The sequence below is a fragment of the Macrobrachium rosenbergii genome, chromosome 22, assembly GCF_040412425.1.
Source record: "Macrobrachium rosenbergii isolate ZJJX-2024 chromosome 22, ASM4041242v1, whole genome shotgun sequence".
NCBI lineage: Eukaryota > Metazoa > Arthropoda > Malacostraca > Decapoda > Palaemonidae > Macrobrachium > Macrobrachium rosenbergii.
The window spans coordinates 31,584,933-31,604,024 of NC_089762.1; the positions used below are offsets into that span (position 1 = coordinate 31,584,933).

General features: G+C 37.1%; 1 protein-coding gene across 6 annotated transcripts in view; it reads left to right on the forward strand.

Moving 5' to 3' along the window:
- LOC136850711 (protein FAM50 homolog) overlaps nt 1–19,092 on the forward strand; it is a 55,428-nt gene that overhangs the window by 7,951 nt on the left and 28,385 nt on the right. For 4 of the 6 annotated variants that reach the window (XM_067124584.1, XM_067124583.1, XM_067124586.1 and 1 more), the window contains exons 5-8: nt 1,677–1,779; nt 4,290–4,444; nt 5,472–5,568; nt 13,431–14,197. In XM_067124584.1, the coding sequence (XP_066980685.1) occupies nt 1,677–1,779; nt 4,290–4,444; nt 5,472–5,568; nt 13,431–13,558 (483 nt within the window). In that variant the 3' untranslated portion in view covers nt 13,559–14,197. Of the gene's footprint in view, nt 1–1,676; nt 1,780–4,289; nt 4,445–5,471; nt 5,569–13,430; nt 14,198–19,092 lie in introns of those variants that run through there. The other 2 variants (XR_010856699.1, XR_010856698.1) reach the window with 1 other exon arrangement.

The window sequence follows — 19,092 nt, forward strand, 5'->3', positions numbered from 1 at the left end:
CATTGAACTCAGTCTCATTGCTCAAGCTCTTTCCCTGTCTCTGACACACCAGCAGAAGTTCTGTGTGCCAGAGGATGCTGAGGTTACTTCCCTTCAAGATGACTTTTCATCCTGCTGGCTAATGAACAACCTCCAGCTGGAGAAACTCTGATTGAAAGGTACTACCTCATTGCTGTAGAGGCAGGAGTTAGGGAGTTGGTTGACCTGTGGTTGAACATGCTTGTTGACATAGCTGTCAATGGTGTGTCATCTTTGAATGACAGGAGAAAAGGTGCTCACTTTCCTTTGGCACCAGCTAGTTAACCTGTGTGGAACTTTATCCTGGGGTGTGATGCAGTGTCTGCCCTTGTCAGTTTCCATCGAGATTATTGTTTTTGGAAAGTAAAGTTTAGTGATGGTGGGTAAGAGGATTATCAGGAGCTAGGACACTAATCCTCAATGTTTTGTTAATCAGGTCCTGAACTTAGAGGGGGACTTCTGCATAGTGTTCAGGGAAGACACAGGCCTCCAAGAACCATGGTAGGGAGTTCAGCTGTCTTTATCACAAATGGGCCCAGAGTCTTCTCTGCCCTTGAGACCACCCTCTCAGGTTCTTGCCCATAAGGGAGGCAAGGGGAAGAGGAGAAAGAATGCTGATGAAATCAGTGCTCTTCAACTGCCGTGAGTAGGAAGATACCTGTCTTTGTGATTGGGGAACATCCTCAGGAGCTCTGCATGAGGGGGAGCAAACCATCTGGGAATACTGTAGTGTCATAGATGAGGTTTCTTTCAAGTTGGATTCACCCTTCAGCAGATTCTCCATAAGAGCAAATATTAGAAGAACCCATAAACTTGAATCTGCGATTTCAGTTTCTAATTTTGAAAGTGTTTTGTCACCATAGGCCTGTGAATATATAAGGTCTGTTTTAATAAAAATGTAGGGATATGATGCTCTCTGGAGAGAGAGAGAGAGAGAGAGAGAGAGAGAGAGAGAGAGAGAGAGAGAGAGAGAACAATTTCACTTAGCAATTTGAAACAAGTTACCAGATATATTTAATTTGTAAAAGGTTTATTGTAATAGGCCTATAGATATGTAGCAGAAATAGATAATTAGAAAGTTTGAGAGAAATAAGAGAAAGAAATAGAGTAAGAAAGTACTGGAAACTCTGAGAGAGAGAGAGAGAGAGAGAGAGAGAGAGAGAGAGAGAGAGAGAGAGAGAGAGAGAGAGAGAGAGAGAGAGAGAGAGAGAGATTTGGTTGGGCCAATTTTTTACCATTGATGGAAAGATCAGGCTAAAACAACCTGTTGACACCAGAGCCATCTTCTCCCAGTGAAGCAAGTCTTATCTTTTTGCTGCAGATTGCAGTGATCATTTCAATATGTCTAAGAGATTTTTTCAAATGAATTCTTCATTTAACATTTTTTATAAATGAAACATTCAAAGTGTACTTCATGGTATTTTAAATAGAAAATTTTCTGTTTTTGTATATTTCAGAAGAATAAATCTTTTCTTGGTGAACAATACTATCTGGGCAGCATCTTCAGTAGTCTTTTGGCAGATTGTCATAGTAGTGATGTCTCATTTAAAGTAACAAAGATAAGTAGGCATTCCAAGTGCCATGTCTAGTGTTAGTGACATTTTTACATACTCTTGAGACTTTAGTGAATAAGTGCTTTTCTTTCTTGTTATTTTTAGGAATGGGTAGCCAAACAAGAGGCAATGAAAAATGAAGAAATTGAAATTACATTCAGTTACTGGGATGGTTCAGGTCACAGGCGATCTGTCCGCATGAAGAAAGGTGAGAATTTTTTCGTGATATCCACTTCTTTGTTTATATGCAGTAATACAGACTAGAACTGAAGCGCTTATTTCATTCATAGTAATCTTATGTTATGTGTCCATAGTCAGACCCATTAGTTGCTTCCACATATCCCCATTGCTTTATGTGAGCCTTATCAATGGTAGCAGACATCTCCAAACACTCCCTTGAATAAGAAGAGGACTATCCATTTCCACCTGTCTGAGGAGGCATCTGAGTCCCTGAGTGCCAGTAGGGATGAAAGCTGGTCATCACCGTATATGTGTTGTTTGAACAGCATAAGCACTTTCATTGTATTCTTCATCATAAGTGATCATATGGAAGTGGCAGTTATCCTCAATTCATCTAATTTTGCTCTTCTTGTCTTGTTTACTTGTCAGCCTAAATACTGATTGTTAGGGACTTACCTGTAGGGAAATCTTAAGTACTGATGTTAATTGAACAGCTGGGTGTTAAGCTGTGTTTTCAGTTATGTAAATATGTGTATATATCAAAGCAAGAGGTCAAAAAGGAAGAAGCTTTTCAGGAGTTTGATTTCTCTTCTGCTAATGCTCTGGTTGAAATTCATAAGACTCATGACTTAGTCACAACTGGCTAGTGGTAATATTGCAGTTGTTTTCATTTTCTGATGTCAGGGCTAGGAGATTCTATAAGATAAGTTGCTCAGCACAGGATAAACTATCCCCAAATTGGTATTGAGGCTTTGGCCAAGGGTTTATCTTGCTGTTCCTCAGCTCTCTGGAGCTTTCTCTTCAAGAGAAATAGACATGGTAGGGAAGTTGTAAGAGAAATGCCCATAATGGTAAATTGGTGGGGATAGGTGCTGGGTGCCATTAATGCTTTCTTGATAAATCCCTTTTAATACTTCTGGGAAGTTATCCAAGTTAAGACATCTCATTTCCTCCCTCAGACAAGCCACTATATTAGATCTTCAAATGATATCTTCCTTGTTGCAGGGTTCAGCCAATCTCTGGTGCCAAGTTGAGTCAGTCTTATAACTGGTGTGTTGGAAGAGGTTTTAATCATGGTTTTGGAAATTTTTTGTTTGATTCAGCAGTAGAAAAAGTTGATAGGTCTGCCATCAAGGGCTATAAGTCTGGTCTTTCAAAAGTGTTTGAGCTTTACGGAGTAGGTGTGGGTTGCTTTGTAATGAAGACCAAAACACCTGGCAGTGAGGGTCATTCCAGAATACCTGTTGCCATTCCTTCCCTTGCTTATTTTGCACATAATGAGGAGGCCCTGTTTCCTTGTCCAGGGGTAGCCAGCAATTCCAGGTTACACACATCAGAATTCATCTCCACAAGGCAATGCAGGAAACTAGTCACAAGCAGCACAGTTTCCTACGATTGAAATTCACAAAATCAGAGCCTTTTCTCTTGTTGCTTTGACTTGTAGTACGATTTTTTTATTGTAAATGCAGTTACCTGTTGATGACAATACTCATTTGCCAAAGTATATTTGAGACTGCCAAAGTTTATTTGGGACAACTGACAACTGTTTTGTGTGTATTTGTTGGGACTGGTAGTTATGGAAGGCCAAGTTTTACCATTCCTAACTTTTCTCTTCCAATCATTGCTAGCATCACAGAGATGTAGTCCTCTAGGGTGATGAGCTTTGTCTCACATATATGGTAAATGTCTAAAATTCTTGAGTCAGTTAAAATTCATCGAGAACAGTCAACTGGCATTAAACCCTAAATGATTAGTCCTTACCCGTAACACATCTTGGATTTGTAGGGTCAAACTACTGTATAGTAACAACAAGAGCTGTAGTCCCTGACACATAACAGTCCTATAGTGCTTGCCCAGTAAATACAGATTGCTAGTCTGGAATATTAAAAAATTTGGTCCTCCCACCTAACTTATTATTCAGATATATATATGAGGAGTTGTTATGAAATATAATGAATTTTTGTGACACAATATTAGTTTTGTTATTCAAACCCATTGCTGATATAGTAAATTCCTATCAGCCAGCCCTGCTGATCTCACACATCACTTTTGGCTCAAATGAAAAGGAGGAATATGGTTAGTGGCTGCCTGTGGGTCAAGGTGTCTCATTCATTATGCTATTATTGATCTTGTTAATTACAGTACACAAAAGTTTGTAGAGTCAGGGGACATTTTAAGACCATGAATGTGATGGTATATTTGTGAGATGGGTTTACATGAAAAAGCTAATTTGTTCTATTGGTGGGAATTATTAATCAAAGATATGGTAGGGTTAAAAAGATCTTTATTGTAGATAATATGAATTTTCTTAAAATTCCACTTTATGAAGTATTATGTTAAATAGTTCTAGTTAAGCTAAGCATCCTTATTTTTTGCTCAACAACCTGGTCTTTGAAAACTAATCAAACTTTGAGTATTGTTTGTTTTGCCAATATGCTTTCTGACTTGTTTTCTATGCATAGATTGTTCTTTTTGAAAAGAATTTTTGATATCCAGTGCTTTGTAAAAATTAAGGTTGCCTAATTCTTTCTCCAACAGGTAATAGTGTGTACCAGTTTCTTCAGCGTGGGCTTGAAATCCTTCGAAAAGAGTTTAATGAATTACGTTCTATCTCTGCTGATCACCTTATGTACATAAAAGAGGATCTCATTATACCACACCACTATACTTTTTATGACTTCATTGTTAATAAGGTAAAGAAGTTAAACACTTTTGCAATGTATTTTTTAAAATGTTCCTTTTCTTTTCGTTGGTAATGCATCAGTTCATAGATTCTGTTATATTTTTATGTATCGTTGATGGGAAATTATATTTCTTTGGAAATTGTATATCAAATAAAGTGAAGATACAAACTCTGAAGCTGTACTGTAATTTTTTCTTAGAAAAATGTAATGGTATTAGTAGCTAAATACTCCGTTGTAACAAGAATAAGAAGGGAGAAGGATATAAAGGGATGCAAAAGCCCAGTGAAAGTGATGAGTCTTCCTTTTGAAAGAATGAAAGTAATAGGAATCAGAGAAAAACAAAGCAATCCTAGATTTGTTGTTAATCTCCACTGAGTAAATGTGAAGATTGTGGCCTAATGGGGAGTGAGAGCTGTGATTATCCCAAGAGGAAAATTAATTAAATCATATTCAATCACAAGTAAGGGAGAATACTCAAAACATTTTCTAAGCTTAAAAAAAATTTAATTGCACCTGTCCAAAATAACTAGGTAATCTAGGAATAGATAGCAAACACTGATGTACATCCCATACTCTCAAGAATAATGTTTGGTACTAATAATGATAACCTACAGTATATGTATCTAAAAATATGAAAAAAATATTTGAATGTTCCTAGCACTTTTAGTTCTCAGGGTTAATGTGATCTAATGGGAAGTGAGAGTTCTTATTATCCCAAGAGGCAAATGAATTAAATCATATGCAGTTATAAGGGAAGGAGAATATTCAAAACATTTTATAGACTTAAAGAAAAAATATAAGTTGCATCCTCCCTAAATGACAAGGTATTTTAGGAATAGAAAGCAATCTTGATGCACATCCCATACTCCTAAGAATATTGTGTACCCTTTTGTAATCTCTGAAACTAATAATGATAATCTAAAGTAAATGTATCTAAAAATATAAAAAAAATGCTTAACTGTTCCAAATGCTTTTAGTTTTTAGCAGTAATGGAAGAACAATTAATATAAAACTGTTTTGTTGTTCTCTGTTGCAGGCACGAGGAAAGAGTGGTCCATTATTCCATTTTGATGTTAGGGATGATGTTCGTTTGGTGAGTGATGCATCTGTTGAGAAAGAAGAATCTCATGCAGGTAAGTTTCCTTGTTAAGTGAAATTTTTTTTGTATATACTGTATACTGAACATTACTCCGTACTGTAATGAAAATTCACAAGTTTTTAGATATGGATTAAATAATGGTTATTGAAAGTAAAATAGCCAGGATTTTTCCAAATACAGTACAGTACTCTAGTATTGGCCTAAAGTTGTCCTTGGAGGTAGAGTCAGAATGTAGTGCAGCATAATTTTCTTTTTATTATTGAACCTATGGGAAATTTTGAAGGTAGTCTATAACTTAAGCACATTTTCTCTTGGGAAGATAGGATGTTTGCAATGTTGCAATTCCCAGTGCTTTATAATACTGTAGAAATAAAAGTTATTTTAAAATAAAAACAGGATAGGTTAGCTTTTGAAATGGAAAATATACCTTAGTATTTCTTACTTTTGTTGTTATGGGCATAGTCCTAAGTTGTTGATTACTTGTTTTGCAGCCAGTTAGTGTTAAATTTCCTGTAGGGTTACTTGTAAATACATATTGTTAGAATGCTTACGAAGAGTAATGTTAATTACTTAGAAAAGTCCTCTCATACTTTGGTTGTTTTATCTCTATAACAAGACAATCCATCTGTTGAAGAAAAGTCTAGTGACTGGGAGTATCATCAGTAAGAATCTGTTTCTGGAGAAGCGGAATAAAAATAATATTATCTTGTTAACCCAGACATCTTGGTAGGAGAATATATGGCCAGACTTGCCAACTAAAAGGCTTTTAATTGGAGGAGAGATTTTTAAGGATAATCTTCATTCACAGTTGTTCCAAGTGAGAGTTGGAAGACTCTTTGCATCAGTTATTATCCGTAATCCTTGGCTGATGTGTAAATTGTTAGACACTTAATTTTTACTATTTATAAGAATATTCGTACTTCCTTGTTACAATTGGACATAAAAGTCTGCATTATTCTGCTTTTACTAACTAAAAATCTCATACTTGGTTATGGTTTGTTGCAGTTTCATAAAGATTTATAAAATAAGGTAAGTCGGTTCTCATTATCTGACATTGCTTTTCTTTTCACAGAAGAGTTGGTAGCAATAGCACAATATCTGTAATAGAAATTATACGAAGTATGTCATAATCCCCAAGTTTCAGAGTTTATAGTTATTCCGTGCTGTTACTGCTCATTAAAGCTCCAAGCCTTAAAAATTCTCTTGTACAAACTGAGACAAACAGATTTTTACTAGAACCCATTAATTTTACTTAGCCTTTTGCATTCATCTCTGTGAAACCACAGACACTCTAATCCTAGAAAGAAAGATATTACTAGGGGCTCCTAGTAGGTGATGCTAAATAAATCTCCTTCACATCCCAGGTAGCAACTTGAATCAAGTATTGTGTGTCTGCCTGTTGTTTGCAGCCCATGTGTTTTCCCAGAATTTGGAATATTATTGGATTGGCTCTTTCACTTTCATTCCAGATTTTTTGCAAATCTCTTGATTGTTTGTGTATGATCAATAGAGATGTTTCATTGCTGGTTCATTGGCAGTTAAAGATCCTTTTTATCAGTACCCTTGTAATACATTTTTTATGCATTGCATTTATTTTCTGCTTTTTCTGCAACTATCTTTGTGGTATTGGTTCAGCACTTGTTTCTATGGAGGTTTTTTCGTAGTGCTTGGTGTCATTGCTTGTTTGTAGGCAGTCCTTGGTTAATGGCAGGGATTCTGTTCCTGGCTGAGTGCCGCTATCTGAAAATTGCAGATAATTATGGTAATAAATGGTGTTTACTATATTGTAAGCACCAATAAACTGCTTATCGTTGCCGATAAACCGCTTACCGACGCCAGTAAACTGCTTACTGTTGCCGAAAATTGCTTACCTTTGCCGAAAATCTGGTTAATAATGTTGTTAGCCAAGCACCGTAATACCAGATCACCGTTAACCGACACCGCCAGTAAGCGAGACTGCCTGTATCTGTTTTCTAGATTTAAGTATTCAGTATAAGTTACTCTTAAATGCTTTCCTTTATAAGATCTTGATACATGTAAGGGTAATTTACCGGCATTCACTTGCTCTTGTTTGGGGTATTTGTATCTTTTGCTGTCGTGGTTGCTTTTCATTCTGTTTTTTGTATATACAGTAATACCCCAAACTTGCGCAATTGAAGTTGCACGAATTCACAGACGCGAACTTTTCATTGGAACCTAACTAATTGTCATACACACTAGTTTTTCACAGACGCGAACATTTGCGAATACTGAGAAACCCTGCAAAAGTGTTTATGTTTAATTTTTTTTGTAATTTATAAGTTTTCAAGCTTTTATGTGTAAATTAAATAACGTTAAATAATACAAGAAATAATTTCTCTCTCTCTCTCTCTCTCTCTCTCTCTCTCTCTCTCTCTCTCTCTCTCTCTCTCTCTCTCTCTTACTGGAATGAGAGAATTTTTATGGTCCATGTACTATATATGTTTATTTGTTTTGAATGATAAATAAATTTTTTACCTAATAATAAGTACTAATTTTCAAAAAAAAAAAAAAATAATAATAATAATAATAATAATAATAATAATAATAATAATAATAATAATAATAATAATAATAATGGTAATTACAAAATTCATATGTGACAGTATTTTAAAGAAACATGACATTTTAATGATAAAGTAAAGTTTTATATATACTTACCAAGAAATTACATTGCTATAGTTTCTATTAACCGGCAGCTAAAAATTTTGAAGTTCGCGGGTCGCGCTACTTTGTTTGGCTTCTTGACTAACCCCTCCCACTTTCAGGGTAAGAGAGGAAGTAGCAAAAGTATTCAGTTTGTTTGTGCCATAATGTTCATGTGAGGGGAGGAGGGAGGGCTCCAATCATGTAATTACTTGGTAAATATATATAAAACTTTATTTTATTGTGAAAATGTCATTTTTATATAAGTGACTAACCAAGCACTGTAATTACATTGCTGATTCCCACATTGACAGGAGGTGGGGTGCATGAACAAATTTACTGCAAAACATTAATAATGGTAATGAATTTGAGAATAGAAAGGATTGCTAGCGTTAAAAAATGCCTGTTGTTTCCTTACCTGATAAGGGAGCTGGTGCAGGAATGTACTGCCTCTATTGGCGCTCTCCTTATCGTATAGTGGCGTGGCGTTATACCCAAGGCTTGCCTACTATATTAGTGGGTACTTTGTAGCAATGATGATTCCAATTGCTGACAAAGGTAACAATGTTGCCCCTGCCCAGGGCGCAGTACAGAAAAAACGACAATGAAATAAATGTCACCTAATACCATAAAAAGTTAAAAACCACTGCCCACCTGCGAAGGACTGGCGAGTATTCTGGTACACTGTACCCCCAGGCTCCCTTAAAAACTCAACCATCTCAAATCAAGGTGAAGAAAGAAAGGAAGGAAGGAGTGCTTCCTACGCTTCTTCTCCCAACACCATGCCAGCCACCGAAAACGGACCCAAAGTATTGCAATTATCGTAAACTTTCAATTTCCTTCAAATAATGAGTTGCAAAGACTGACTTACTTTCCAGAAAGTCGCTTGCAATATTGAGGAGAGAGACAAATTATGCTTAAATGCTAATAAAGTGGCTACAGCCCTAATTTCATGAGCTCTCACTTTACGCAATGGAAAAAACTCATCTTCAGCAGAAGAATGCACCTCCGATATGAGGTCTCCAAGGAAGAATGCCAGGGCATTCTTTGAAAGTGGCTGAGAAGGATTCTTAACAGAACACCATAAGGCGTTTGAAGGACCACGAATCTTCTCTGTTCTGTGAAGATAAAACCCTAGAGCTCTCACAGGACACAATACTCTCTCTTCCTCATTTGGGCCTACAAGCTTTCAATTGCAAAGGAACGAGGCCATGGATTGGAACTGGACTCGTTCTTGGCTAGAAATCCTAAAGAGAAGGAACAGACAGCATTCTTTGGGAAAAACCCACTCTTTTGTTTATTGCATGGATTCGTGTTGTGGTCCCTAAAGCGAATAGAAAGAGCGTCTTTCTAGTTAGATCTCTCAGGGAAATTGAATGCATAGGCTCGAATAGGGGACCAGACAACCATTTAAGGACCACGTCCAGGTTCCATGGCACTACTGCTACCTCTTTCTGTCTTGTAGTGTCAAATGATCTAATTAGATCGGATAAATCCTGATGTCTGAAGACAGAGCTTAACATGGCCCTATAACCCTTGATTGTCGAGGATGACAGGTTCCTGTTGGTCTTAAGATATGGTAGAAAGTGTGCTATTTCGGCTATAGATGTCTGAGAAGATGACGCTCTGCGCTTCCTGCACCATTCTCTGAAAATTGTCCACTTTGCCTGATATACGCTATCAGAGGACTTACGCCTGCATTTAGCAATAGCTTGCGAAGCCAGTCTTGAAAACCCCTTCTTTCTAAGAAGTTTCCAGACAGTCAGTATCCTGTCAGGGCCAGAGTAGCCAATCCCTGATGAAAATGCTAGAAGTGGGGTTGTTTTAGCAGATGAGGTTTTTGAGGTAGCAACCTCGGAAAGTCTGCGAGGAGGTCGAGAAGATCTTGGAACCATTCCTTCGTTGGCCAGAAGGGGGCACTAGGATCATTGACAGATTTTGGTGAGTTTGGAATGTGTTGATCACCTGTCTTATCATGCAGAAGGGGGGAAACACATAAAGGTGACTGTTTGACCAGTCCTGAAGCTTAGCATCGGTTGCCCATGCTACAGGATCTGGAACTGGCGAGCAGAGCAGAGGGAGACAATGGTTTCTGGAAGTTGTGAACAGGTCTATAACCGGAGTCCCCCACAACTTCAAAAGATGTGAGCAAACATGAGGATTTAGAGTCCACTCTGTGGGTAACACCTGTCTTCGGTGACTTAGCTCGTCCGCCAGAACGATGAGCTTCCCTTGAATGAAGTGAGTAAGAAGGTTGACGTGAAATTGCTCTGCCCACAGCAGAAGATCCCTTGTTGTCTCGTAAAGGGAGAAAGAGTGTGTCCCCCCTTGGTTTTTGATATACAACAGGGCGGCCATACTGTCCGAGTGCACTGTGATTGTCTTGTTGTACACTTCTTTGAAAAATTGTAACCCCAGATGAACTGCCTTCAGCTCCTTGACATTTATGTGCCAATTTCTTTGTCCCGGAGACCAGGTCCCTGAAATTTCCTTGTTTCCTAACAGAGCTCCCCAACCTAGGTTTGACGTATCTGAGAAGAAGTCTAGGTTGGGGTTCAGTGGAAGGAGAGATTTCCCTTGAGACAACCTTCCTTCTAAGCTTCACCAATGCAGATCCTCTTTTGTTTCTGGAGTTACTTGGAACACAAAAGAGATTAAGAAGAATTGGAGCAGTCTCATATGAAGTCAGCCCAGGAGTACGAATTGTTCTATGGACTATAACGTCCCGAGAAGACTCATCCATTCGTTGGCGTAGCATTGGTCCAGAAGAAGAAATCTGTGCACTATCTTGAGGCAAGACTGTATTCTTTTCGGTGAGGGAAAAACCTGAAAACTCTGAGAGTTTATTATCATCCCTAAATAAAGAATTTGTTGTGACGGAATCAGCTGAGACATCTGAACGCTGGTCATCAATCCCAGCTCCTGGGCTAAGAGAAGAGTCTTTTGAAGGTCCTCCGAACATTTCTCTTTTGATTGGACTACCAGTCATGCACCTGCTTTTGGAAGGGAATCATGTGCTCCTGAGTTCTTCATGTGTACCTGCCACTTGGCATCTGGAGAACTTTCTGGTTTAAGGCTCCTCTGCCTCCAGTTGCTTTTGTAGTCTAACCACTTTTTTTTTCCTGGTATTGCTCCTGAAAGACAATAGAGTTCTGCTACTTCAGATGCTGACCAGGCACCTTCCTCCAGCTGCACTTCCTACCAAGCTCCCAAGGCTCCATGGTGCTCTACTGCTCTTGCTTCCTATGCCTCTCATTGGTATTTGCAGCCAGATCTTCATATGTGTGTGTGCACCTGAACCCAGCCTCGTGCAAACCAGTAGTTCATGCAGCCACATACCCATTGAATTACTTGCGTCAGCATTCACAACCAAAGCAGAATTGACAACTCTGGACCTATCATACAAGCTGTAGCAGGAAGGTTTGATCTTTTTCAGAAATTCCATAAATACTGTGGAATCCTCAAAAATGAGATGACATGGAAGCAGACTGCAGTGTCATTCCAGAGTGAATACTAAGATCATAATAATGTGAAGCAATGAGTTGTTGTGTTAGAAAGAATTGGTGGAAGAGATAATTTTCCCTTCTTTCCCATAATAAAAAACTAGAGCAACAAAAAAAAATCAGAGTTAATCTTGGTCATATGTAATGAATTTAAGTTTGAGGGAAAAAATGGGTTTCTGTGGTAGCTCATTGGTATTGCTGACAACTTTCGCTAAATTGGTTCTGAGTTCAAGCCCCTCTCAGCATCATGAACTGTGAGTGGCACACAGTCTTATGTCCTTGTGAGCTAGGGATGGGAAGTGTTGGAACACAAATTCACCTACTGAGAAGTCAGCAGCCATTAGCCCTATTTTCTTAGGTCTCACTTGTGGGGAGAGGGTTTTTGGATGGAGATCATATGTGTATATATTTGTTCTGTAGAACATTGTGTGACAGTGTGGTGATCTGTCCCTTGCCTGTGCTGCTCTTGAGTTCCATTTAAACCATTAAGCAAGACTTCAGATTGGATACTTAATCTATAAGTTTATTTTAGAAGGACGTGGTACACTGGAGTGCCTACTGTGGTAGGATGCTGGTAGTGTAGCATATTCTAGTGTACTTCTCAGATACAGTGTTTTAATCAGCAGTGGTCTTTCAAAGTAAATCTATTGCTAACATTCTGAGGGATTGGGGAGATATTAAAGCCTGTATCTCTAAAAGACAATAAAAATTTATAGCAAAATTTCATTAAAATTCACCTTTTATATCATCCATCTATCCATCCCATGCCTCATGATATGAATAAATAATGTGGTCTGTAAAGCTGAAAAGTATCAAATGAAAGTAATTTATTAAAGATCATGCTAGTGTTTAAGATAGGAGTATCCATGAGGATGACCAGCTCTTTTCGTGATATTGCATTGGTACATGACAGATAGGAATGGCTTATGCACAGTAGTTTTTATGGTTTCTTGTTTACAAACTATCATGGTAAGCTAATTTTATTGGACATTTAAAGTACTAGATTTTTTTTTTTTTCAGAATAATGCTAATCCATACATTTATTAAGGCATAAGTAATTATGTAGTAAATGTTATACATATATTCAAATTTCCCTCTCGCCACCCTACTCTTATGTTGTAGTTCATACAATTTGCTGTAAGATAGCCACTAATTTTTACTATTCAGAATGAATTGGATTCTTATGGAACAGGCTAAAAGTTTATGAATCTGCGTGGCAAGCTTCTGAAAATTTATGGTTATTTAAGACAAATAAAAATCTTAAAGAAAAAAGTAAAAATGAACACTCAGTAAATGAAAATAAAATTAGTTCTGAATGTGATAATCAGTAACAAATAACAGTAAATATGACTGTTAAATTTATGATTCCAATTAAATAACAGAAAATACTAAAGTAAATAAATAATTGAAAGATAAAAAAGAATGAATAAGCTAAGGAAACTCAAACCTAAAACTGCAAGGCCATGGTGTGGAGGCTGTGGTGCAGCCCAGGTTTTGAGAATGTAAGTTACATAGTCACTAAATGGCATACAGCAGCTAAATTTGGCACCTGAGATAATTCAGCAGTGTCAGATAATGGAATACATGTTCTAGTCAATAAAGGCAACACAGTTGAAAGGAGCAGTTGTCAGCTGCCCCCATTAACAATAATGTTAGATAGTAAGGTGCCACTTTTTATTAATCATCTTCGTAAGATAATGCTGTAACCATACATCTTTCACTTTTGCAGGCAAGGTGGTAATGCGGACTTGGTATGAGCGCAACAAACACATATTTCCTGCTAGTAGATGGGAACCGTATGATCCTCAGAAAAATTATGATAAATATACTATAAAAGATAAAAATAAAAAAAAGTGAAAAATCACTCACAAAGAAAATCAATAGTACAAATTTGTCTCCATCTTACGAAACTGCCAGGGGATTAAGGGAAAATCATTTAAATATACAATATGGTTGAATTTTTATACAGTATAATAGCATATATGTATGTTGATAATTATGTCTGTATTTAAATGTACAGTCACTGTATGCCATTGTTTTAAGTTTTGAATTTGTTATCAGATGATTGTGATCTCTTTTGTGGCAGTGTGTAACAAGATTTCCTGAAATGAGAAAGGGATCAGTCATGGTAGATGGATAGTATAACTGATAGATAAGCTTCTATGTGCTTCAAGTTATGGTCCACTGTTATGTGAGAGAGGTTGTGTGGGGGTTACTTGGATTTAAGAAATATCTCAGGGTATTCACTGGTTTTTTGCTAATTATTTTATACATTAATTTATGAACTATAATATCTACTTTTACTTTAAAAGTAAAACCAATCTGGGATTACAACTGCCAGCTATTGCAAGTTGTAGTAGTAGTAATAGTTTTTATTTTTTTTTACTGCTGTAAGATTGTTGTTAAACATACATTTAAAATATTGATTGCCTCTCTTGCAACATTGCTTTCAATTATATCATGTTCAGTTACACTGAATAAAACCAGCCTATATTATTGTCTTGACTCATTTAACCTAGAAAAGGTTGAGATACCATCATCACTCTTGTTCCTGAGGATGGTTGGTTGGAAAATCTGCTTATTTCCCAGCTTGTGGGAAAAATTCAGAAAAATAATGTTACTAAAGAAATTCCTGAAAAGCCCTGACAGTTTTAAAACAAAAATACTGCATATACGTACTGTTATATATTAACATGTCCCTCGTTTTCATTCTTGTTATTCATTTTTCTAGATGATCTAATGTATCGAATTCTCATTGTGTTTGAACTTCCCTTTTGTCTGGTTTTAACAGATGTCTATATAGCACTCTTCGTGAGTTGGCTTTCTGTCTTCTGTTGTGAATCCCTTTTGCCAAAACTATTGCACCTATCCAGTATGTATGACAGTCCTATGGAATTCTTTGGCATTGGCTTCATATGAAGGACCCATAGTCCTCTCCTAGTTAATTCCTTTTGTACTTTTTATTTTATTAATGATATTGTGATTGGCAGAGAAAGCAGACATGCATTAAGGAATCAACTCCATGGCCATCTTCAGAATTGTGCTTACACGAGGGTGTCAACCTATACGTCCTTACAAACCCTGGGTATTCCCCAGGCCATAGGCCCTAGTCCTGCAGGGCCCAAGTTGCTTGTGATCATTGTGGCTGCTACCATTTTATTAAGCAGGTGACCTTTGCCAGAAGTGGCTAAAATTAGCTCCAATTTTTCTGCCTCTCCTATCCTTTGGTTAAGATATAAGGTTGTAATTTTATTACTGTACTGGTTAAGTTACCAACTAGTCATCAGAGTTTACCTGTGGCTTGATAAACTTGGTGTGAGCACCTTGGCCCCCAGATCTTGCATGTTCAACTTCACCATCTCCATTAAATTTTCTACACGATATTAGGTGCTGCATATAGTTTATGGACCCCCAGAAGATTGTTTATTGAGTTCCTGTTTGGCGCTGGTATAGGTAAGCATTACTTAAAGAGTAGGTGTCTGACACTTGAGTGATAATTTATTTATAGCTTAAAAAGTAATATTATTTTGTGATTCCTCTTGCCTGGGCTATAGGGGTCAGGAAGATGCGATTATGCTTGTTAGGTCCTTTATGCGTAGTAACTCCCGAGAAATTTCTTTGACTTCAAATTCAGGGGTCCTGTGTGTGAACCAGTTTTCACCTTGCACCACTGTATTAAGGAGTAAGCAGTAAAATGAATAGAAAATAAGAAAATAAAATCAATACACAATAAAAAAATTTTCAGCAAAACAGACAAATTCATCCATGTTTTATTTTTAGAATTCCAACAGAAAGCTGCTCAGGCTTGACAATATGATAAATAGTGTTGTGGATGGGCATGTACGTGAGCAGGAACCCAACATAATTTAAGTTATACCAGCTCCATATAATTTTTGGAATTTGTTGAACATGAGAATTTTAGGACCATAATTTTGAAAAGCCTCCATAGCTTTTGAGTCACTGCAAATTACAAATTTCTGTTGGGCTATATTTTTAATAATTTTAAGGGCTAACTATATTGCAGACAATTCTGATGCGAAAAGGGCATATTATTGAGAAAAGAAAACTGGCTTGTTTTATTAGAAGATATTGCTGCAAATTCTACATGTCTGTATATAATGCTTAAGGTGGGCCTTTATGTCTTACATGTTCTACTGAATTTTGTTTATGATGTTCAGGGGTATGTGCAAACCTTTTGGATAAATAGTGCAAGAGTATGCAGATGCATACTTTATGTACAATTGAAGGGGGGAAAATTCTAGCGTTTGAGGATTTGTTAAATTTACGGTTAATATATAAAAAATTGCATTAGCTCTGATTGGGAATGGAAGTTGATGATTTTCAATTAAAAATCTTTTTTAATGAAAAGCGCTTTATATGGCAAGTCACTTGCTTGAATCTTTATTGCATTTCATATATCTGCAAAATACTGATATAGAGAGAGAAAGTTCACTACTTTTGACTTGTATGGAAGGGTTTGGGGAGGATTCAAATGCTCCAATGCTGTCTTGAGTTCTTCATTTCAAGCAGATCTAAGCTTTTGAATGCTGAGTCTGATACTGAGCCATATATTTGGCTTCCACAGTCTAAAACAGATAGGACAGTTGCTCTGTATAATGTCAGGGTTGATCTGTCAGTTTCCCAAGTTGTATGTGATTGCTTTGTTAAAAACATGCTTTTGGGCTTGCTGTAAGTTTGAAATACTGTAGACTAAGGTAATGTATCCATATACAACTATTTCTAATTCCACTTGGTACATGATGTGTGATATTGTTTACTAACAGTTGAAAAGTGTAGTCTGTTAAGGAGTTTGTATAAATAAAAGTAGATGGCTTCAGATATCATTGTCGTATTGTGTTTTCAGTTTCATGTATCTTCAATTAGTACAAAAGCCCTTTAGGATATAAAAAAATATTACAATAATTATTTACTCTATTCAAATCCACTTTGAATATGACCTTTCAAGTGATATACTTGATCAAGGGTATATCTATTGTTCTGTGACCATACTGGATTGGAGTCAATGCATTGTACTGTATTTGATATCATGTACCATGTCATCTTGAATCCACAATTTTTGCCATCACTTTGCATGCACAGATTGTTAAAGATATTGGTCTATAGTTTGGTGATTACATGGATCTTGCCTGGTTTGGCCATTGATATAATGGTGGAATGTCACTGTTCTTTTGGAAACTTCTTAGTTCAAAGTTGGATGTAAAATTGGAGTAATTAACTTTAGGCTAAGGGGGCTAGATCCTATGTGAAAATTGATAATGTTTTGTCCTTGAGATGTGCTACAACACAAGGAAAGGGCAAATTCTAGTTCTATGATGGTAAAACATTTATGATGATACAGATATTCCACAGATTCAAAATTTTTATGCTCAGACACATTTTTATGTTCATATAAGAATTCATCAAGATTTTGTTCACTGTGTTGATATTGCAATGGACTGTGAAATCTTTGCCCACTGTTTTAATAATTTTCTTCTTAAATTTTGCTGATACCCAATTCTTTACTGGTGTAAAAAATTGTCGTCTTAATAAATCCAATTATCAACAAATTAAGTTTTGTTCTACAAATTATATGAACCTGATACTGTATAAATGTTGTCAGAGGTTGGGTCTCTGTTCAGGCATTTTTGTGCCTTCTTGAGCCTGGTCCAGGGAAGGGAAATTCCTCCAAGATTGTCTCCCCTTTAACGTATTCTTTCCAATCTGCAGTATAGTGTGGTTTGTCCAACCACCCAATTCTTTGGATATTTCCCAGTTGAACCAGGACTGATGCTGGTTTTCTTTAAGAGACAAGCTTATTTCTAGACTTGTTACTGAAATTAAGGGCAAAAGAGGTTGGTTCTTATTAACTGTATGAGACCTTTCTTCAGGCTTGCTTTTGAGATCCTGCATTTGTGTTGGCCTTTTGGAGAGGGTGATTTTAGAGAGTGAGTCCTGGTTGGGTATGTTCTATTGTCTCATTTTTCCCCTAGGAGTTTACCTCTGCTTTGTCTGCGGGTGCAATCGTCTTCAGTCGTGGGTTTACTTAGAGGATACTGTCTACTGCCTGTTGTAGTAATTGAGAGCTGTAAGAGAGTTAGTCAGATTTGAGTTCAGGCAGCAGATGAATCTGTCCTACAGATTTTTGGGAAGCAGCCTCAAGGAGGTTTCAGTACCATGCTTACCTCTTGTAATCTTTGGTTGCTTGTCCTCTGTTGTCTGTCTTGAAGGGTGCAATTGTGTGCATTCTGTCCTTCTCTGTGCTGGTGGTAGCTGTATTCCAGCCTTCTTTGACTCTTCCATTCTGGGATTTTGGAGAATCCTGTACAGTAATCTCTTGAGAATTTTGGAAGACAGGATCATTCTGAAGGAGATTCATGTTTCCCATTTGTCCTTTGGAACCCTTATCCAAAGAGACTTCAAAAGAATTTGGATGAAGACCATGAACAATCTCTTCTGTTCTTCACACGAGAATACTGCAAGGAATGCTTCCCAGCTTGTATTCTGAGACTGTTTTGTGGGACACATGAGGTGACTAGTTTCCCCTTCTGGTTCTGATGCAGAGTGTTGTAACAGAGACAGGACAAATATGTAGTTGGTACACCTGGTTTACTGCCTTTTGGACATTCAGGAAAACTAGACCCTGGCAGGGCTTTTTTTGCCTTTCCTTTAGAATCTCGGGGGATAAGTACAAGAACCTCTATTGTAAAAAACTGAGGGACAGACTACTGCATCAAAGGTTTTTGCAGCTGCAGACCAGACAGTACTTAATAACAACAGAGAAGAACAAATTATCTCAACACACTGTAAAGGAGAAACAGTTTCAAAATTCTTAACCAACTTCGACCCCCTTGGTAGTATCTTTAATGTATCATCCTACTAAAGGATAATGGTTATTTTACCTTGCAAATAGGTGCAAATATTAAAAAAATATCAGCCCTCAATGGGGTGAAGATGATGGTCTGCTCTTCAATAGGGGAGTGTAAAATCTTTGATGAAGAGCTTCAAAAAAGAAAACTCATGTGGATTCTTCTTTATCAGAATGCATGCTTGGCCTAGCCCCGTCAAGTACTAAGTAGTCATCGATCATTGGCTAGCCAGCGTGAATGAAAACAAACTGAACAGAACTTACCAAATTTTGAAAGGAATGTGAAATGCAAAACTAAATTTGAAGCATAACAAGACTGCTTTCTCTTTACTTGCAATACCAAAGGCCATGCTTGCACAGGAGACTGCTAACATCACAATGGACTACAGTCAATCCTGTTGTAACCAAATAACTAAACCAAAGTTATCTACCTTGCTACCAGGAACCAAAGAAACGCAGTTAACACATTGAACATTAGCAAAGAAAAAATTATGAAATAAGTAAACAGTTCCATGGTCTTTAGCTG